This window comes from Orycteropus afer, unplaced genomic scaffold, assembly GCF_000298275.1.
Source record: "Orycteropus afer afer isolate SDZICR_OR568_19922 unplaced genomic scaffold, OryAfe1.0 scaffold00375, whole genome shotgun sequence".
NCBI lineage: Eukaryota > Metazoa > Chordata > Mammalia > Tubulidentata > Orycteropodidae > Orycteropus > Orycteropus afer.
The window spans coordinates 1,923,839-1,939,879 of NW_006921962.1; the positions used below are offsets into that span (position 1 = coordinate 1,923,839).

Genomic DNA, 16,041 nt, shown 5'->3' on the forward strand with positions numbered 1-16,041 from the left:
AGTAAACATGGTCAATTGCTTTATTATACTAAATAAAATGTGCTAGGTATTGATGATGATATATATATCCATATATGTTGTTGTTAGGTGCTGTCAAGTTTATTTCAACTTATAGAGACCCTACATATATACCTAAATATATATGTATGTATGTATGTGTGTGTGTGGGGGATATATATATATATATATATATATATATATATATATAATTAACTCCTACAAGATTACAATGCCATTGTAAATGTTAACACTGCCTAATATCCTTCTGAATGGTGTTCACAGTTGATCATATGGTATGCTATTATATGTGTGTGTTTAGTGGGTCCTCAATCATATTGAATTACTGATATTAAGATCATGAAAACCAAATTGCCATTCTTAAGGTACTTAGATAAGAGGAGACATATGCACTTATCCTCATATAGTCTCCAAAACTTCACACTCTTTCTCACTCTCTCTAAAAAGCAGCTAGAATATAACACTCACTCTCTCTAAATAAGCAGTTAGAATATAACAAAGACAGTGCTACATATACGAAGTATAGAGTAGAGGATAATTAATTTTAATTGATTGGTTTATAAAATATTTATCCTAGTCATTTGCATCTCACATTTTCAGGGACTCAAAGCCTTTGACACTATAATCATCTATCAAAATGGGAGCAAATATAATTATTACTGTTGTTACTATAACTCATTTGCATGTTAGTCTTTAATTATGCTGAAAGCTGTCCTCAAGTTAATATAATTTCAGTTATCTCAGATTGTCAGAAGAGTTAATTTTGAGGGTTTGGAGCCCTCTTCTTGTCCTGAAAATAAAACTCTTGGCTCTCTTAACATTTCTGAACTAATTTTGCTGTTGGTAAGCTTTTACTTGGATGTAGTATCTCTTCCCTTCCCTACCTCTCTTCTTCAGTTCATCCTCTAAGCAAAATTCTTCCAGACTTACCCTGAGTCCCAAGAGTGGCCAAGGGCAGATGAATACATGTATTGGTGTATTTATCCAGTTTCAGACATTGGTCCTGGGGCTTTCTCATTCTTAAAACACCCCCCAGAGCAGCTGCTGGTCTTCCCTTTTCAATTCCCTTGACTTCTCCTTTTCACTCTTCCATCTAAATGTGTGTTAATTTGCTTTCCTTCCTGCCTCCTTTAGTACATTTCCTCACTTTTCCCTTAGCTTCCAAAAAAATGGGAATCCAGAATCCATTTGCAGATTATCTTTGTCTTCTGTTCCTAGGACAAATGTTGTTCAGGTAGATAGGACATGGGACAAAACTGGGAGTGTGAAGGCATTGAGGGATCAGAACTTCTCAGTGAGGTGAAAACTGCCTGCAATTGGAGGTAGAAAAATAACAGGCACTATGACATAAAGGCTTTATCTATTTCCATTTGTAGTTGGAATCTCCAGCAAAGAATTCCTTAAAAACTAAGAGCGAAACAGTATCTCCCATCTTAGTACTGAAACCTGCTTTAATGTAAAATACACCTCATCTGGGTCTGCTTGCCATGCAGCTCAGTAATAATTATTCATGTTATTACCTATTATTTAGTTGTAAGATTTATTACATTACAACATTGCTTGATTGCAACAGCATATATATCTCCAGGTTTCCTAGTTTATTGATCATACTTCACTGTCTTCTGTGCATGGTACAAACCTATAATATTTAGAGGGAACACTAGGCTTCATGAATATTCCTTCATGAATAATCTGTGTAGTTCAGTTATACCTATTAAAACTGTCTGGCTGTTTTTCCTAATGATATTCATACTTTTTACTGCCATCTCATATCTGGTGAACAGTAGAGGATGAGTTATTCATTTGTACCTATTTATTGGTGAATGAAAATGGTACAGATTAATAGGTCACAAATACAACTAATTGTCTTTCCTGTCCTATGGGTATCTTAAAGACATCTGATTATTAGAGAAATGACTATATTTAAATATCTAAATGCATATGTACATTATATATCAATCAAAGTCAAACTTCAGCATATCATATTGTTAAGGCTACAATGAAAATTAGTAAGCATAAGATTTCACCAAAATATTCAGAAATGGAGCCCTAGTAGTGCAGTGGCTAAGTGCCTGGCTACTAACTGAAAGGTCAGCAGTTTGAGCCCACCAGCCACTTTCAGGAGAAAGCTGTGCCAGTAAATCCTATGGGGCAGGTCTACCCTGTCCTATAGGGTTGCAATGAGTTGGAATCAACTTGACAGCACTGGCTTTGGTTTTGTTTAAGTTTAGAGACAAATTACACTTTCAAGGCAATCAATCACTTGATAAATGAATAAAATAAGCTACCAAAGTAGAAAATTCATTTGATTCTTTAGAAGTTATAAGCATAAAAAAGGATGAAATTCAAAGGATACCTTAACTTATCCAAAACCCTCCTCATGTCTATTAAGAAGTCTTAAATTCTCCCATTATTCACTACTTTGATAATAAGAACCAATATATGAGTGAAATTTTTATGTCATTATCAAACAATATACAATGAGAATGAATTATGTTTTGTGTTTATTTTCTTCACCAAAGTCTGGAGGGAATGAAACACTGGGTATGAATGTTTGATGGTGAGGTAAGGGATGGAGACTCACAAAGGAAATGAAAGGTCTGTGAGAGAAGAGCCATTAATAAGAAAATATAAAGGACCTATTGGAAGGTGGACAGAAAACAACAAAGCTGTTCAGAGATAGAATCACTTGCCTTAGGAGAAAGTGGATGATCAATGACAGGAAAGGCTAATATTTAAGTATCAGAAAGGTTTTTGAAAGAGTTCCAAGATAAATGGAGTGAAGGGTTTGGGTGCATGGAAGGTTTCCATGCACCTATGATAGTGATGAGTCCCTTGGTGCTGCAAGCAGTTAAGTGCTTGGTAGATAACTTGGAAGGTACTAGAGGGACCTTGGCCTCTGGTGAACTGGAGAGCAATTTTTTTTTTTTTTTTTTTTTAATTAATAGTGATGTTAGGCCACTGGTAGACCCAGTTTTGATTCCTGGCCACTTTACCATACGCATAGGCATCACCCGTCTGTTAGTGGAGACTTGTGTATTGCTATGATACTATATAACTTCCAATGGAGCTTTAAGACTAAGCCAGACTATGAAGAAATGTCTGGCAATCTACATGTGAACATATGCTAATGAAAGCACAACAGCCTAATCTGTAATTAATCATGGGCATGGTACAGTGCTGGACAGCACTTCATTCAGTTGTGTATGGAGTTGCCCTGAGTTGGGGCCAACTCCATAGCAGCTAACAACAACAAGATGACAGTGATGAGCATTCAGAGAACAAAGGAGGCAGGGAGATGGAGAGAGAGAGCACACCAAACAATATGGTTTCATTCGATTCTCAGTTTATTCAATAAGCATAGATTATCTACAATGTGCAAGGTAATACCTTAGGCATGCCGCAATTCCCCTGGTTGATTAATTTTAAGGTACGTTTAGTGACTAGCTACCATAGAGCACACATGCTATTAGTAGCTGAGGAAAGAAAAAGAAGACATCATTGCCCTCAAGGACTGCATATCTAGAAAGGAAGGAGAGCATAATAGCTTTTTATACACTATGGACATGATTATCCATTTGACTAATTTTTCTTTGTAAGAGAGTCTGGCAGACTTCATTGTCTACAGAGGCTACGTTGACATTGATGAAGGATACGAGTTAGTAAAGGCCCAGGAAATATGCACTCTGAAATTATAAGTTTGCCATTCACTCAGTAAGTGATTATTGGTAAGTTGCAAACTCTATTAAGAACCTCCATAAACACTTTTATAACACAGGGGTAGTAGATTTGTTATAAGTAACTGGCACATTAAGATCCATGCAGGTTGTAATGAATAATGAATTTGGGTCTTTAAATAGTTGTAAGAGTAATGCAATTTCAATCTTTATTTTTATTATATATATATATATATATATATATATGGTAACTTACAGAAACATAGCTGGCATTAATATAGTCTGATCCTGGAACACTGGCATCAGCTACCAGTTTCACTCTGTTATTATTATCTAGAAGAAAACACAAGAAATCAATGCTAATTCACTTTTCAAATCACCACCTTTTTTAAAAATTATTATTAGAAAAGTAATAGAGAGGAGTATTGAATATTTCAACATTACAGATAGATGCAAAGTTAAAGGAGAAGTTCCCTATTATTCCACATCTTCACTACCAAGAGATAATGATTACTACTAAGACGTTGTGTAGATTTCCAGAATTCTGAGGACAACAGTCCTGCTTGTGAACCTTCCATCTTTCCTTCCTGATGCAGATCACCACTTTTACTACACACTAGATTCCTCTATGCATTTAAGTCTATTTCTAGACTATTCTCTTCCATTTATCTGACTTGTATTTATCTTCTTCATTGATTTGACTACTCTTTCCTTGATGCCAAACTTTTAATTATCATACTCTAGAATATTTTAAGATCTGGTAAAAATAATAGATCCCCTACTCACTATTTTCATCTTTCAATGAAACATATCAAAATTATTTTTTCCTAATGATATTTACCAAATTGATATTATAATTCATGTATCTGGTACTGATTTTAACTAGGCATGGAAGTGATAGAAAATATCTATCAGTGCTTAATTAAAGGTTTTCTTTTCAAAGTTTTTTTTTTTTTTTTTTTTTTAAGCTTAATGGAAAGACACTAAATAGTGGAAGAAAAATGAGTAAATGGGATTGGGTTTAAACTCCAGATGGCCTATGTACCCTACATAGAGCTTTGGGTGAACTGCTTTCAATTCTCTGCTCCTTAGTTTCCTTGACTATAAAATGCAGTTAAAATATTTACTTTGTAGAATACTTATGAGGAAAACATTAAACTTTTTATAAGAAAGCTCATAGCAAACAATATATATTAGTGTCTCATGCTTTTAAAACAAAATCATATACATATAATATGCTAAAAAGAATTACCCTTATGTTAGTAATTGCAATTACCTGAACCAGTATGCTTAAATGACAGAGAATGTTTAAACAGAAATTTTACAAATGATTCATGTCCCAAATATTTTGATTTTTGAATGACATTAAAAACTATTAAGAACTAGCCCTGTAACTAATGAAGGCAAACCATCACATTTTTATTCACTTGATACGCCTTCTTATAACTATCTGAGTCAACAGCAAGCTAAACTTTTCTTCATGGTGTTGCAACACTTCTGAAGGTCATAGAGTTTCCTGTCAAATGGAGATTTGGAAATCTCCTCTGCAAGCATTTGCTGCTAATTCTAGTATCTTAAAGCCCTGTAAGCTAATATCTTCTAAAATGCACTGTGATATTTGAAATCCTACTTCCTACATTACTCAGGGGAAACAATGCACTTAGCTGGGTCTGATTAAAATTCAGACTCTGTTAAAATTAATTCATTCTCTACAGGAAAATAAAAATGCATTTCTTCAGCTTTATGGGTTCCCTGCCAGCACAATGGGAGAACATATTTAGTCTAAACATCACAGTTGGTTTGTTCTCGGTCTGTGTCTGTTGGGGGAGGGGGAGGCATACTAGCCCACAAGCGTGGCTCCCAGGCTCCTTGGCTAGGGAAGCAGTCTTGTTATCTTCAGATTGCAGACCGTAAGGGTCATTTACTTAATCTTTTTCACCCAGAAAGTTAGCAGTTTTTAAAAGCAAGAGATCTAGTGATTACTAATACCATAAAAACTAACTTTTATTGAGTGTTTTCTTTGTTCCAGTCCTAGGCTATGTGACTAAGCATGAACAAATGTTCACAATGACTAGAGACTACTGAATAATATGGTCAGTGTTACTAAAGCAGTAGAGGCCCTGGGTTGTGCAAATGATTAACGCCTTGGTTGCTAACCAAAAGTTTGGCAGTTAGAGTCTACCCAGAAGAGCTTCAGAAGAAATGTCTGGTGATCTACTTCCAAAAACTCAGCCATTGGAAACTGTGTGGAGCACAGTTCTCCTCTGACACACATGATACCATTATGAGTAGGAATCAGCTCGACAACTCTTCCCAAAGTAGTTGGTGGTTAAACAGGATGCATTTGACTGCTAACCAGAAGGCTGCTGGTTCAAACCCACCAGCCACTCCTCAGAAGTAAGATTGGGCGATCTACTTCCACAGTGATACTGCCACAGAAACCCAAGGAGGGGTCGCTATGAGTCAGATCCAACTCAATGGCAGTGAGTTGGTTTTTGGTTTGGAACCCTTGAAGTCAGATTTGAATCCACATGTTTGCAGGCTTTCATTCACAGCAGACAGTAGTATTAGCTGAACTAATATTTTATTCTACTAATAACATTCTTTAAAAGTGTAAGATTATACCTAATGAAATATCCTTTTATAGGACCACAAGCTCTTTTAGAGGACAGTTAAAAAAATTATCCTCTATAAATTCATTAAAACATATTGGATGTAGATGTAATACATTATTTTAGAAATTACTAAAACTTCTTCTGTACTGAAATAAAGAAGAAGGCATAGAATAATTGGACATTATTTATTTGATTCTAGAAAAGATGAAAAAAACGCATGCAATGCTTATACAAATGTTTCTGAATATACTTGATTCACAACATACTTTTATCCTTAATAACATTTTTCTGTCATAGTCTCAGATATGGACAGTAAGGTCATCATACTCCTTAGTTCGTTTTGTTGTTTTAAGGCTGTTTCATTGGCTAGTCTTATTTTCTTCCCACCTGACATTATATAATATATACCAACATATTTCTGAGTTGTTTCTGTGACATAAAGGAGCAAAGAGCCTAATTTAAAATGCATAAAAAATTGAGACTTCAAAAGATATTTTGAAGTGTGAAGTTTTCATTCTTTTATTATTAAAATCTAAAGTCATTATTATCTGGAGTCACATCAAATATATTATAAATTACTTCAACCATGTAAACAATCATAATTAAATACTAAATATCTCATAGTAATTGTCCTTCAATAATATATGTTTTACAGATTATAATATTTATTTTCACAGAATACCACTGAATAAGCATTAAGCAGACAGTCTGGAAGAAACTTAGATAAATATAAAACTATGAGAATTTCCATAGCTCTTAAATTTATGATGCATTCAACTTTGATTAACTCTCTGAAAGGGAGAATAAAAGGACTTATTATGAAAGGTCATGGTCTCAGAGATTTGGAAATGCATCACTAACATTCCTTATTTCCTATAATTATGTCTTATTTGTCAACATGATTTTAAAGTTATTTACTTATGATTTCTCTTATTCCAGAAAAGATTTTAGGTGGTTAAAGTTATTCATATTTTCATCCTTGTCCAACTCTTAGGTATTAACAGGTTCCATTAGTTTTCTACCTCCTATATCATGTTTCCCTAAATTTGTTTCCTTCATGGGTCAGCTATACTCTATTTCTAGAATGTCAGGCTTTGGTCTGTTGTTTTCTGTCCATATCATTTCTGATTTTACATTCTGTCATGATATCTGTCTCCACTCCATGTCTTTCTAGACAGAAGAGTTCATTTTTTTTTTTAAATATACATTCTTAAATACCTTTTTGAAAAATGTAGACATTAGAAAAATAATATATGCTAACATTAAAATTAGGAATATTTAAAACCTTAAGATTTTCGAAACAGTATGATAGTTTTGGGAGCTCTAGTAGCATAGTGCCAAAAGCACTTGACTGCTGATCAGAAGGCTGGAGGTTCAAACCTACCAGCCACTCCTCGGAAGGAAGGTTGGGCAATCTACTTCCGTAGCGATACTGCCTCGGAAACCCAACGAGGGGTCGCTATAAGTTGGGGCCGACTCGACGGCACATAACAACAACAACAACAATGATAGTTTTAGAATCTCAAAAATAAATATTTCTATTTTATAATGTGAATTATATATTGTATATATAATTGGGATAGCTACTTGAAAAATGTAATATCAAACATACAGCTAGTATTAACCAAGGAATTCCATGCTTTCACATTATTGTTAATTCTTAAAACAATAATGCTGTTTCTTTCTTATTGATGGAAAAATGAAGGTGTGTTTACTATGGCAAGGCACACTGCCGCCTCTTTTGTAAAGCCAATTCTGGAAAGTACACATTTACTCTGATCTTCAACGGGTATTTTGCAACACACTTTTATACTTGTAATAAAGCATTGCCATGCTCTTAAAGGTAATGAATGTACAAGTTTATGTGTGAATTTGCTTTTTTGTGTTTGAGAACTAGATCTATAGGAAGATGTTAAAGAAGTTTGTTACTTGGGTTAAATTACAAAGCTAAGCAAATATTAGGTTTACATTTTCTTGCACCTGCATAAGTGAACCTGTGTGAACAAGCTGAGACTCATGTACATTAATTTTAATAAACATAAATGAACAAAAGAGATACAATTTGAAAATTGCTGCTAATGAAATACATTATTTACTTCAGTTAATATGCAAAATAATATATTAAAGAATATACAGACAATATTAAGATGTAAATTGTGGTCATTTTAAAGCATGTCACAAACTAAGAAACAATTAGTGAACGTACATGGTTTTATGTTTGGAAAGCGGTTTTTTGCTCTGTTCCAAGGTAGGTCAGCATCAGTTGAAGAAAGATCCTGAAGAAATTTTGGTAGTTCCTGTGGAATGAAGTAATTGAAAATTTTACATTTAGAAAGCAATGTAAACAAGAAATTCCACTTATTGAAAGACAGTTGTTTATTCTAAACCATTTGGCATTAAGTTGAAAATATATCTTATAACTGTGGAAATTGGTAAAAGTAACAATAATGAGCTTATGTGAACTTTCACCTTAAATATCCATAATAAAGTTTCTTATCAAGTTTGTCAGTTGGGCTAGGGCTCTCTCTTAGAGAGTTTCTTTGTAGTTCAGAAAGCCCTGTGATGTGGCAGCCATGTTAGTGGTAGATCCGCTCTGCATTGACTATTACTTAATATTTTAATTGTCTGCTTGGCAGGAGGAAGGGAGTTCAATGATTTATTTTTTGTTTTTCCTCCTGAGGCAGTATGATTTCATGCCTATTAATTGGTACAACATTGGTCAGTTTGAGAAAATGTCAAAGGTCAATTCCTGTTCTCAGAATGCATTGTTAAACTGGTGGTGGAATGCAAAGGTGTGATTAAGAATTATCAGACACAGAATAGAAGGTTAAAAAGATCTATTTTTGACATATTGGTGAAAATTCATGATATCCATTCATTTTGTTACTTAAAATGCAACTATTGTCAAGAAGGCTCACGCAAGAAAATGTGATCATTATTTTGTTGAACTGATAATCTACATTTATAAAATGTATACTTTTCCATTTTAGAATTAAGTCTCAAGTTGCTAAATTATTTAAAAAGTGTTAAAAAGGCATTTAAAATAAATTTCAACATTATATACATTATTTCTTTTAATTAGATAATTAACATAATTAACATTTCCCCTTCAATTTTTTTTTTTTTTTTTTCCTCAAAAAGAAAATCTGGACAATCATTTGCTTATAGGCATGTGTTAGAAGAGAGAGGGACTGTGTAAGTATTAAATTTTGGTATGTTGGCATCAAAGGCTTCGGGAAAAGAAAAAAGGAAAAAATTAACCAAGTGAGGAATTCTAGAGCAGCTTCTTTATATCAAGATTTTGGGAGTACATGACAGCATGTTTGTAAGAAAAAGACAGAAAGACAGAGAGGGGAAATAAAGGTGATATGGAAATTGACTGAGAAGTAGTATTTATATTTTGTACTTATTTTACATAAACATTTCATTTTATGGATTTAAATGACTCTGGCCTTGATAGTTAATACCCAATTACCAGGCTGACTGTTTGGATAGTAATGTTATACTAACAGCCTTATTCTTATCAGAGCACAAAGGGCCTCAAAGATCCTCCCAATATAGCCCCTTTTCCCACCGTTTCCTCTCCTTTTAGTGGAATCACAGGTAAGTTGGTCCATTTTGTATCTTCGTGCTTTTGTATTCATTCACTCTTTCTGGAATACCTTTCTCCCTTTTTCCACTTATTGGACTTCTGTTCACACTAAAGGTCATCTCAAAGGCTACTCTGTTTTATGAAGTCTTTCCTGACAACTATCCAGAACAGAAACAACCCCTTACTTCTTTATGTGTATCTCTACCGTGGTCCTAATACAGAGTGCATTAGTGCATTGTAATTTTTAATATATATATGGATTTCTAATCATAATATGGGCTACCTCATGGTAGGAATCAACTTCATAATGGCTAATAATTAAATACAGATTACTTTGTGCCAGTCACTCTTCTAAAAATTTTATATATTCAATAGTTTTAGTATTCACAACTCACTGAAGCAGATATTACCATTTCACAAATGAGAACACTGCAACACAGGAAGTTTCAGTGATTTCCCCAAAGTCACTTAGCTAGTAAGTAAATATACCAAACACAATGCCTATGACATAATAAGAGCTATAAATGTTTAAGACATAAAAGAATAGGACTTAAGTATATGAATATCAAATATATGCATCAATTATATACTTGCCTATTAAATCATTACAATTTTCTTTAAAATAATAAAGCATTAGGATAAAAGAAATACTTAAAAAAGCTATTAAAATCATGATCTCAAAAATCAGTTAGAATAGAAACTTTCTCAAGATAATTTACAACATGTGGACGGTTATTGTTAATAAAACTTTTCATCTACTCAGTCATTTGTCATTTAATTATATCCTTTCCTATTCCAGTGAAATTATACTTTTGTTCCTAAAAATTGAAAGTTCTCACTGTATAAATGCTAAGAATACTATGATACCATAGATTGTGTTAAGACCAATATTACTTAAGTAGCATAACCAAAAAACTGTAGGAATACCATTAATTTTCTTATATTTTTGTTATTATTCACTAAGAGACTGTAATACTATAAATGTGAATTTTTAAAGCCAATAATTTCATTCTTTGTTTTGTAAGAGCACATATTAAGAAGCTCATGAAAAAAAAATAAAATAGGAATAAAGTGTTTCATGACATTTAGAAATCTATTTTATATTCACAGTACACAATCACCTGAAATAGGAAAAATGCTTACAAGTCTTAAAATAGCCTACAGATATCTACCTTATGTTTCAAAATAATTTCAATTTTATAGATACATAAATTGCTAAAAGAATACCATTATTCTACATTTTAAAATCGTTTAAATGACAACTTCTTAATTTTATATATTCTCTAAAACGTAATAGCATTTATTCCAGAATAACCTAAAAATAGACCTCTTAAAATTTGGACATAATTTAATCTGATTTTTTTGAGGGGGGTACAGTTCTAGAAATAGCCAAGTATCAAGTTCTGGTCTCAGGTTCACCTATACCATGACATAAACTAAGGAGGCAATTTAAAATTTAAAATGGAGTAATTCAGTGTCCAAATCTAGAAAAAATTTTCAAAATATAAAACCACATCTATAATACAACCTAAAACTTATATACAAATAAAAACTAATGAATACAGCATTCTAGATTTGCACCTATATCTGGATGAGAAGGCAGAGAAGAAACATGGTCCGACTGCCATTGCAGGGGAGGTCTGAAGAAGAGCAACTTTTCCTGACACAGTAAGGTGAATAATTCTGATCAGGTTGCACCAGAGGCTGCCCAGTGTAACATTACTATCCAAACAATCAACCTGGTAATTGGGTATTGATTATCAAGGCCAGAGTCCTTCATGGCTTTGCATGTTTAAAATGGACATGAAATGTGACACATGAAACGACTGGAGGTCTTGCAATGTTGTGACAACTGCTAGTAACATACCGAAAATTCTTCTTGAAACTTTAGGTTGTTGTTTGTGCAAAGCTCTTCAACATGTTGCAGGAAGGATTTCTTGCTTATTGGCCTCCAAGTAAAGAAAGGCACAAAATGGAGTCATGTTAGATTGTGTTCTTTCGCTTTAGCTTGTGCACAGACTGTATGATTAGCAAGTTAAAGAACAACGGCTATTGTAAAAGCCATACACAACACAGCCCTCTAAATTCACTCTGTCATATCTCCATAATTAACTTCTTTCCTTTAAGTTCACTTTCTTTGTTTTCACGGTTTAAATTTCTTTCCATTTTTAAGTGTCTTTAAATGAATGATTTAACATTTTCAAGTAAATGTAAGGACGTAAAGTTATCATGGAATCCTAAAGCACATAATACCTCTTTGTCATACAAAAAACATTTTATACATTACAAGGTTTTAGAAGATATAAAACATTGCAGTGACCTCATTCTCATAATGACATGGTTTTTAAACCCCAAGGAGTTTAAATATCCCCGTATTACTTCCCAAGCTAAAATACAGACATGCAGGCTTCACCCCAGAGAGAGAGAAAGCATTTCTCCAGTTACCATGCAATTGGTCATGCTTTTATGATTTATATCCAGCTTGGAGGCTTTTCTAACAAACATAGAAAGAAGGAACCACACATTAAGATTCACCAAGTCAGTAACTCTAAAGTTAATATTCAAAAGGAAGAAAAGAACATTTAACAAACTTACTTGATGGATTTTCTATAACTAAGTAACCTGTAACAGAGATTGTGTTAAATGCATTGTGAGTTGGAAGGTACAAGTCATTCTGAAAGATTTCTAGATTAAAATCAGAAAAAAAAAAATCAACAACGTATAATGTGCTATGCCTTTTTCTGTTACATGTTTATATGATTGTTATTTTCAATTTTATTATATTTTATTGAAATTTAATTATTTGGACCCAAATATGGTCAAATAATAGTTTAGCTTCTCTTGCAAGTGACTGTTTTCTATTGTTAGGCATTTGGCACTACATTAAAAACAGGTCCTTTTTTGGTATTGCATGATATTCAATGGTCTAAAAAAGTCACTGTGGATTTAAAAATATATATTTTCTTTATCCATAAAGTGCCAAATCAAGGAGAAGAAATCTTTGAAAAATGGCATCATATTGCCTAAGTCTTGTTTCATGAGTGAGTTTGAATGGATACACAATCATAACAAAATCGTAATCATTTTAACTACTTTCAACATATCTTTTGTGATAAGTTATTTATACTCTGGAAAATTTGAAATAATATTAACAGCTAAATAGACTATGCAACACACACAAAATTAGAGATGAGCACATTTTTAAAAGCTTATGTTTGTCATGCACAACAAATTAAGCACTGCAAAAAAACACAAAAGCCACCAAATATAATGAAATAAAATAAAGAAAATAACTTTTTCAAAGTTTCAAGTTTTAAATATTAATAAGGATGATTTTACTGTTTTCTTTAAGCAAAGAATATTTATAAGGTGGTGTTATTTTTCAAGTAAAGGACAAATGATAGGAAATAATTGTATTGGAAAATGTGGTATAATGAATATTGTGAAAATGGTCTCAAAGGTATATATGAAATGAAAAAAAAAAACATGAGAGAGGAGGAAATATATTTATGAACAATACAATAACTGGGAAAAACTATGCTAGAGCATGTATAACCAAGTAGAATAATAGAATACCCATTCAGGTTGTGAGTGACAACAAGACAGACATATCTTCCAGCTTCTCAAGGTAGGACCTAGCAGAGCATCCCAACATCAAACATGATACCACGGTGATAATGTAGCAATGATTGAGCAAAGAGTGTTAGTGGATAAGTTTGTGGGCTACCTAACACTGCCTAGAATGATTCCCAGAATACAACAGAGAATCCCTGATGCTAAATAGATGGATATGGAGATGGGTGAATGGGCTATTGAATCTGAAGAATTCTTGATCCAGGCACAGGAAGAGACAGAGTGTCTAAAAATTGAGGCCTTGGAAGTACCTTTGAATCAGCAACAGATGCAGTGAGGACAGAGGTAGACAATCAAATCCTGTTGGGAAATTAGTTCTTAGCAAAAACCAGCAAGAAAAAGAGACAACCCTGGAATAGACCCTTGCTACCCTACCTTTACTTAGATGCCTTCCAACACCACTATGCCATCATGTTCCTCAGGAATAGAAAAGTAAAAGAATTGTATTGGGAAAATCCTAATTAAGTTTAAGGTAAAAATGATGAAGCTACTTGAATTAGCAAGATCATTTCTCTGTTACTACATGGAAATGGAAATTATTGAGCTACAAGGCTATCACTTTTTAAATAAAAGGGAACAATCTTCAGTTTGTTATTGGCAAAACTCAAACACACTCTATTTGATTAAGTGCCAGGTTCGTGCCCACCCATATAAGGGGAGTGAGACTGCCACTCTACACTGGATAGAGACTTTATTTTCCCAGAGGATCCAGGATTATTTGAGGGTTATTTTGTATTGGCAAAATATTATTACTAGGATATCTGGAATGCAAAATGGATGCTAGTTTCTGGACAAATAAAAAAATCAGTTCATGTTTGTGAAATCCCCAATAGACATTAAACATGAATAAACCACAAATCAGCAAAAATAGAGTACAATTATTTACATCTTTGTTCTACTTTCATTAGAAAAATATCTCATTTAGAAAGTAAATTAATTGATTTTTTTTCCCTTTAAGTCTATTACTTTTCAGAGAAAACTTTACAGGAAGTGCTTTTATTTTACTGCTGTTTTAAATTTTGTGTTTGGAAGCTTTCACTAAAGATACTAATTTATCCATCTAGCTATTGGGCTTGGGTAGATATTTGTGAATTTTTGCCTTATAAAATATAATGTCTTTACTGGCTTCAAATATCTGTGCAAACAATTATCTGCTATATTATCTTGAGCAAATTACTTAATTTTTTTGTGCCTCAGGTTTTTAATTTGTACAATAGGGAAATACGTGTAACTCAATTCAAGCTCATATATGTAATAGGCTTGGAAAAGTCACTGCCTTTAGTAAACAATATATAAAATGGTAGTTACTATTATCAGCATTAAAATTGTGATTTCTAGTTTATTTTATATAAATCAAGCCCTTTCTACCCATGCTGTTCTAAAAATGATACTGTATGGAGGAAGAATTATTTTGGTTTCCAAAAGCATATTCTCTTAATTTTACTCAAAAATAGGTAGACTAGACTCTGCTAAATTGAAAAGCAAGTTTTCTTATTTGATTCTTCTTAATCAGGGTACTTGCATAGAGTGGTTACAGTTATCTAGACTTAAAATCCAAATCCTGTGTTCTAGTTTTCAATTCTTGATCCTAAACAAATCTCTACTATAATGTGTATAATAATTTATTCTTCACATAATCATGTGAAACTATTTTGAATCATGCCCATTTTTCTGACACTGTTCCCCTTCATACACATTATTTGCACCACTCCAGGTGTTTGCTCCATGACCAAATTTACTGATTCCTTAATATGTGACTCAAATATTAACTTTTCTGTGGATTTTATCCTGTTTTATTGCACAGAAATTAATGTTTTCCTTTGGGGAAATCAAACTAAGGACATATCACCTATCTTGTTTTATGGCTACTTTACATGTACAAAGGATACAAGAAGCCCTGATGGCACAGTGTTTAAAGCATTTTGGCTGCTAACTGAAAGGCCAGTGGTTCAAACCCACCAGCTGCCCGATGGTAAAAAAGTGTGGCAGTCTGCTTGCATAAAGATGTACTGCCTTCAAAACCCTATCAGGAAGTTCTATTCTGTCCTATAGTATTGCTGTATGGAAGAATTGACTTGTCCCCAGTAGTTACAAAAGACACTCATTTAAATTCATGTAAATTTGAGGTCAGGAACTGGATTAACACTTGGATTAGTCCACATCAATCATGACTTTACTTATAGTTGTTGTTATTTGCCAGGGAGTTGGACCTGACTCATAGCGACCCCTCCTTGGGTTTCCTAAGCAGTATCACTACGGAAGTAGATTGCCCAACTTTTGTTCTAGGTGCTTAAGGGAGCATGCATTCAGATCCTTTCTCATTCTTTTACCAAATGACCAATACTCTTTTTCCTGATCCTCAATATAAATTCATAATGTTATCCTAACCAATACCAAAAAAGCCAAACTCACGCTGTCAAGTTGAACCCGACTCATAGCAACCCCTCCTCCAGTATCTGAGGCAGTATCACTATGGAAGTATGTTGCCCAACCTTCCTTCCAAAGA

The 16,041-nt window shown here is 33.3% G+C and overlaps 1 protein-coding gene across 1 annotated transcript in view; it reads right to left on the reverse strand.

Annotated features, from left to right (window-relative positions):
• PTPRQ (protein tyrosine phosphatase receptor type Q) overlaps window positions 1-16,041 on the reverse strand; it is a 332,616-nt gene that overhangs the window by 25,219 nt on the left and 291,356 nt on the right. Inside the window, exons 33-36 of the mRNA XM_007953173.1 lie at window positions 12,498-12,524; window positions 11,770-11,851; window positions 8,517-8,607; window positions 3,952-4,028 (exon numbers count right to left, since the gene is read on the reverse strand). Coding sequence (XP_007951364.1) covers window positions 3,952-4,028; window positions 8,517-8,607; window positions 11,770-11,851; window positions 12,498-12,524 — 277 coding nt within the window. The remainder of the gene's footprint in view (window positions 1-3,951; window positions 4,029-8,516; window positions 8,608-11,769; window positions 11,852-12,497; window positions 12,525-16,041) is intronic.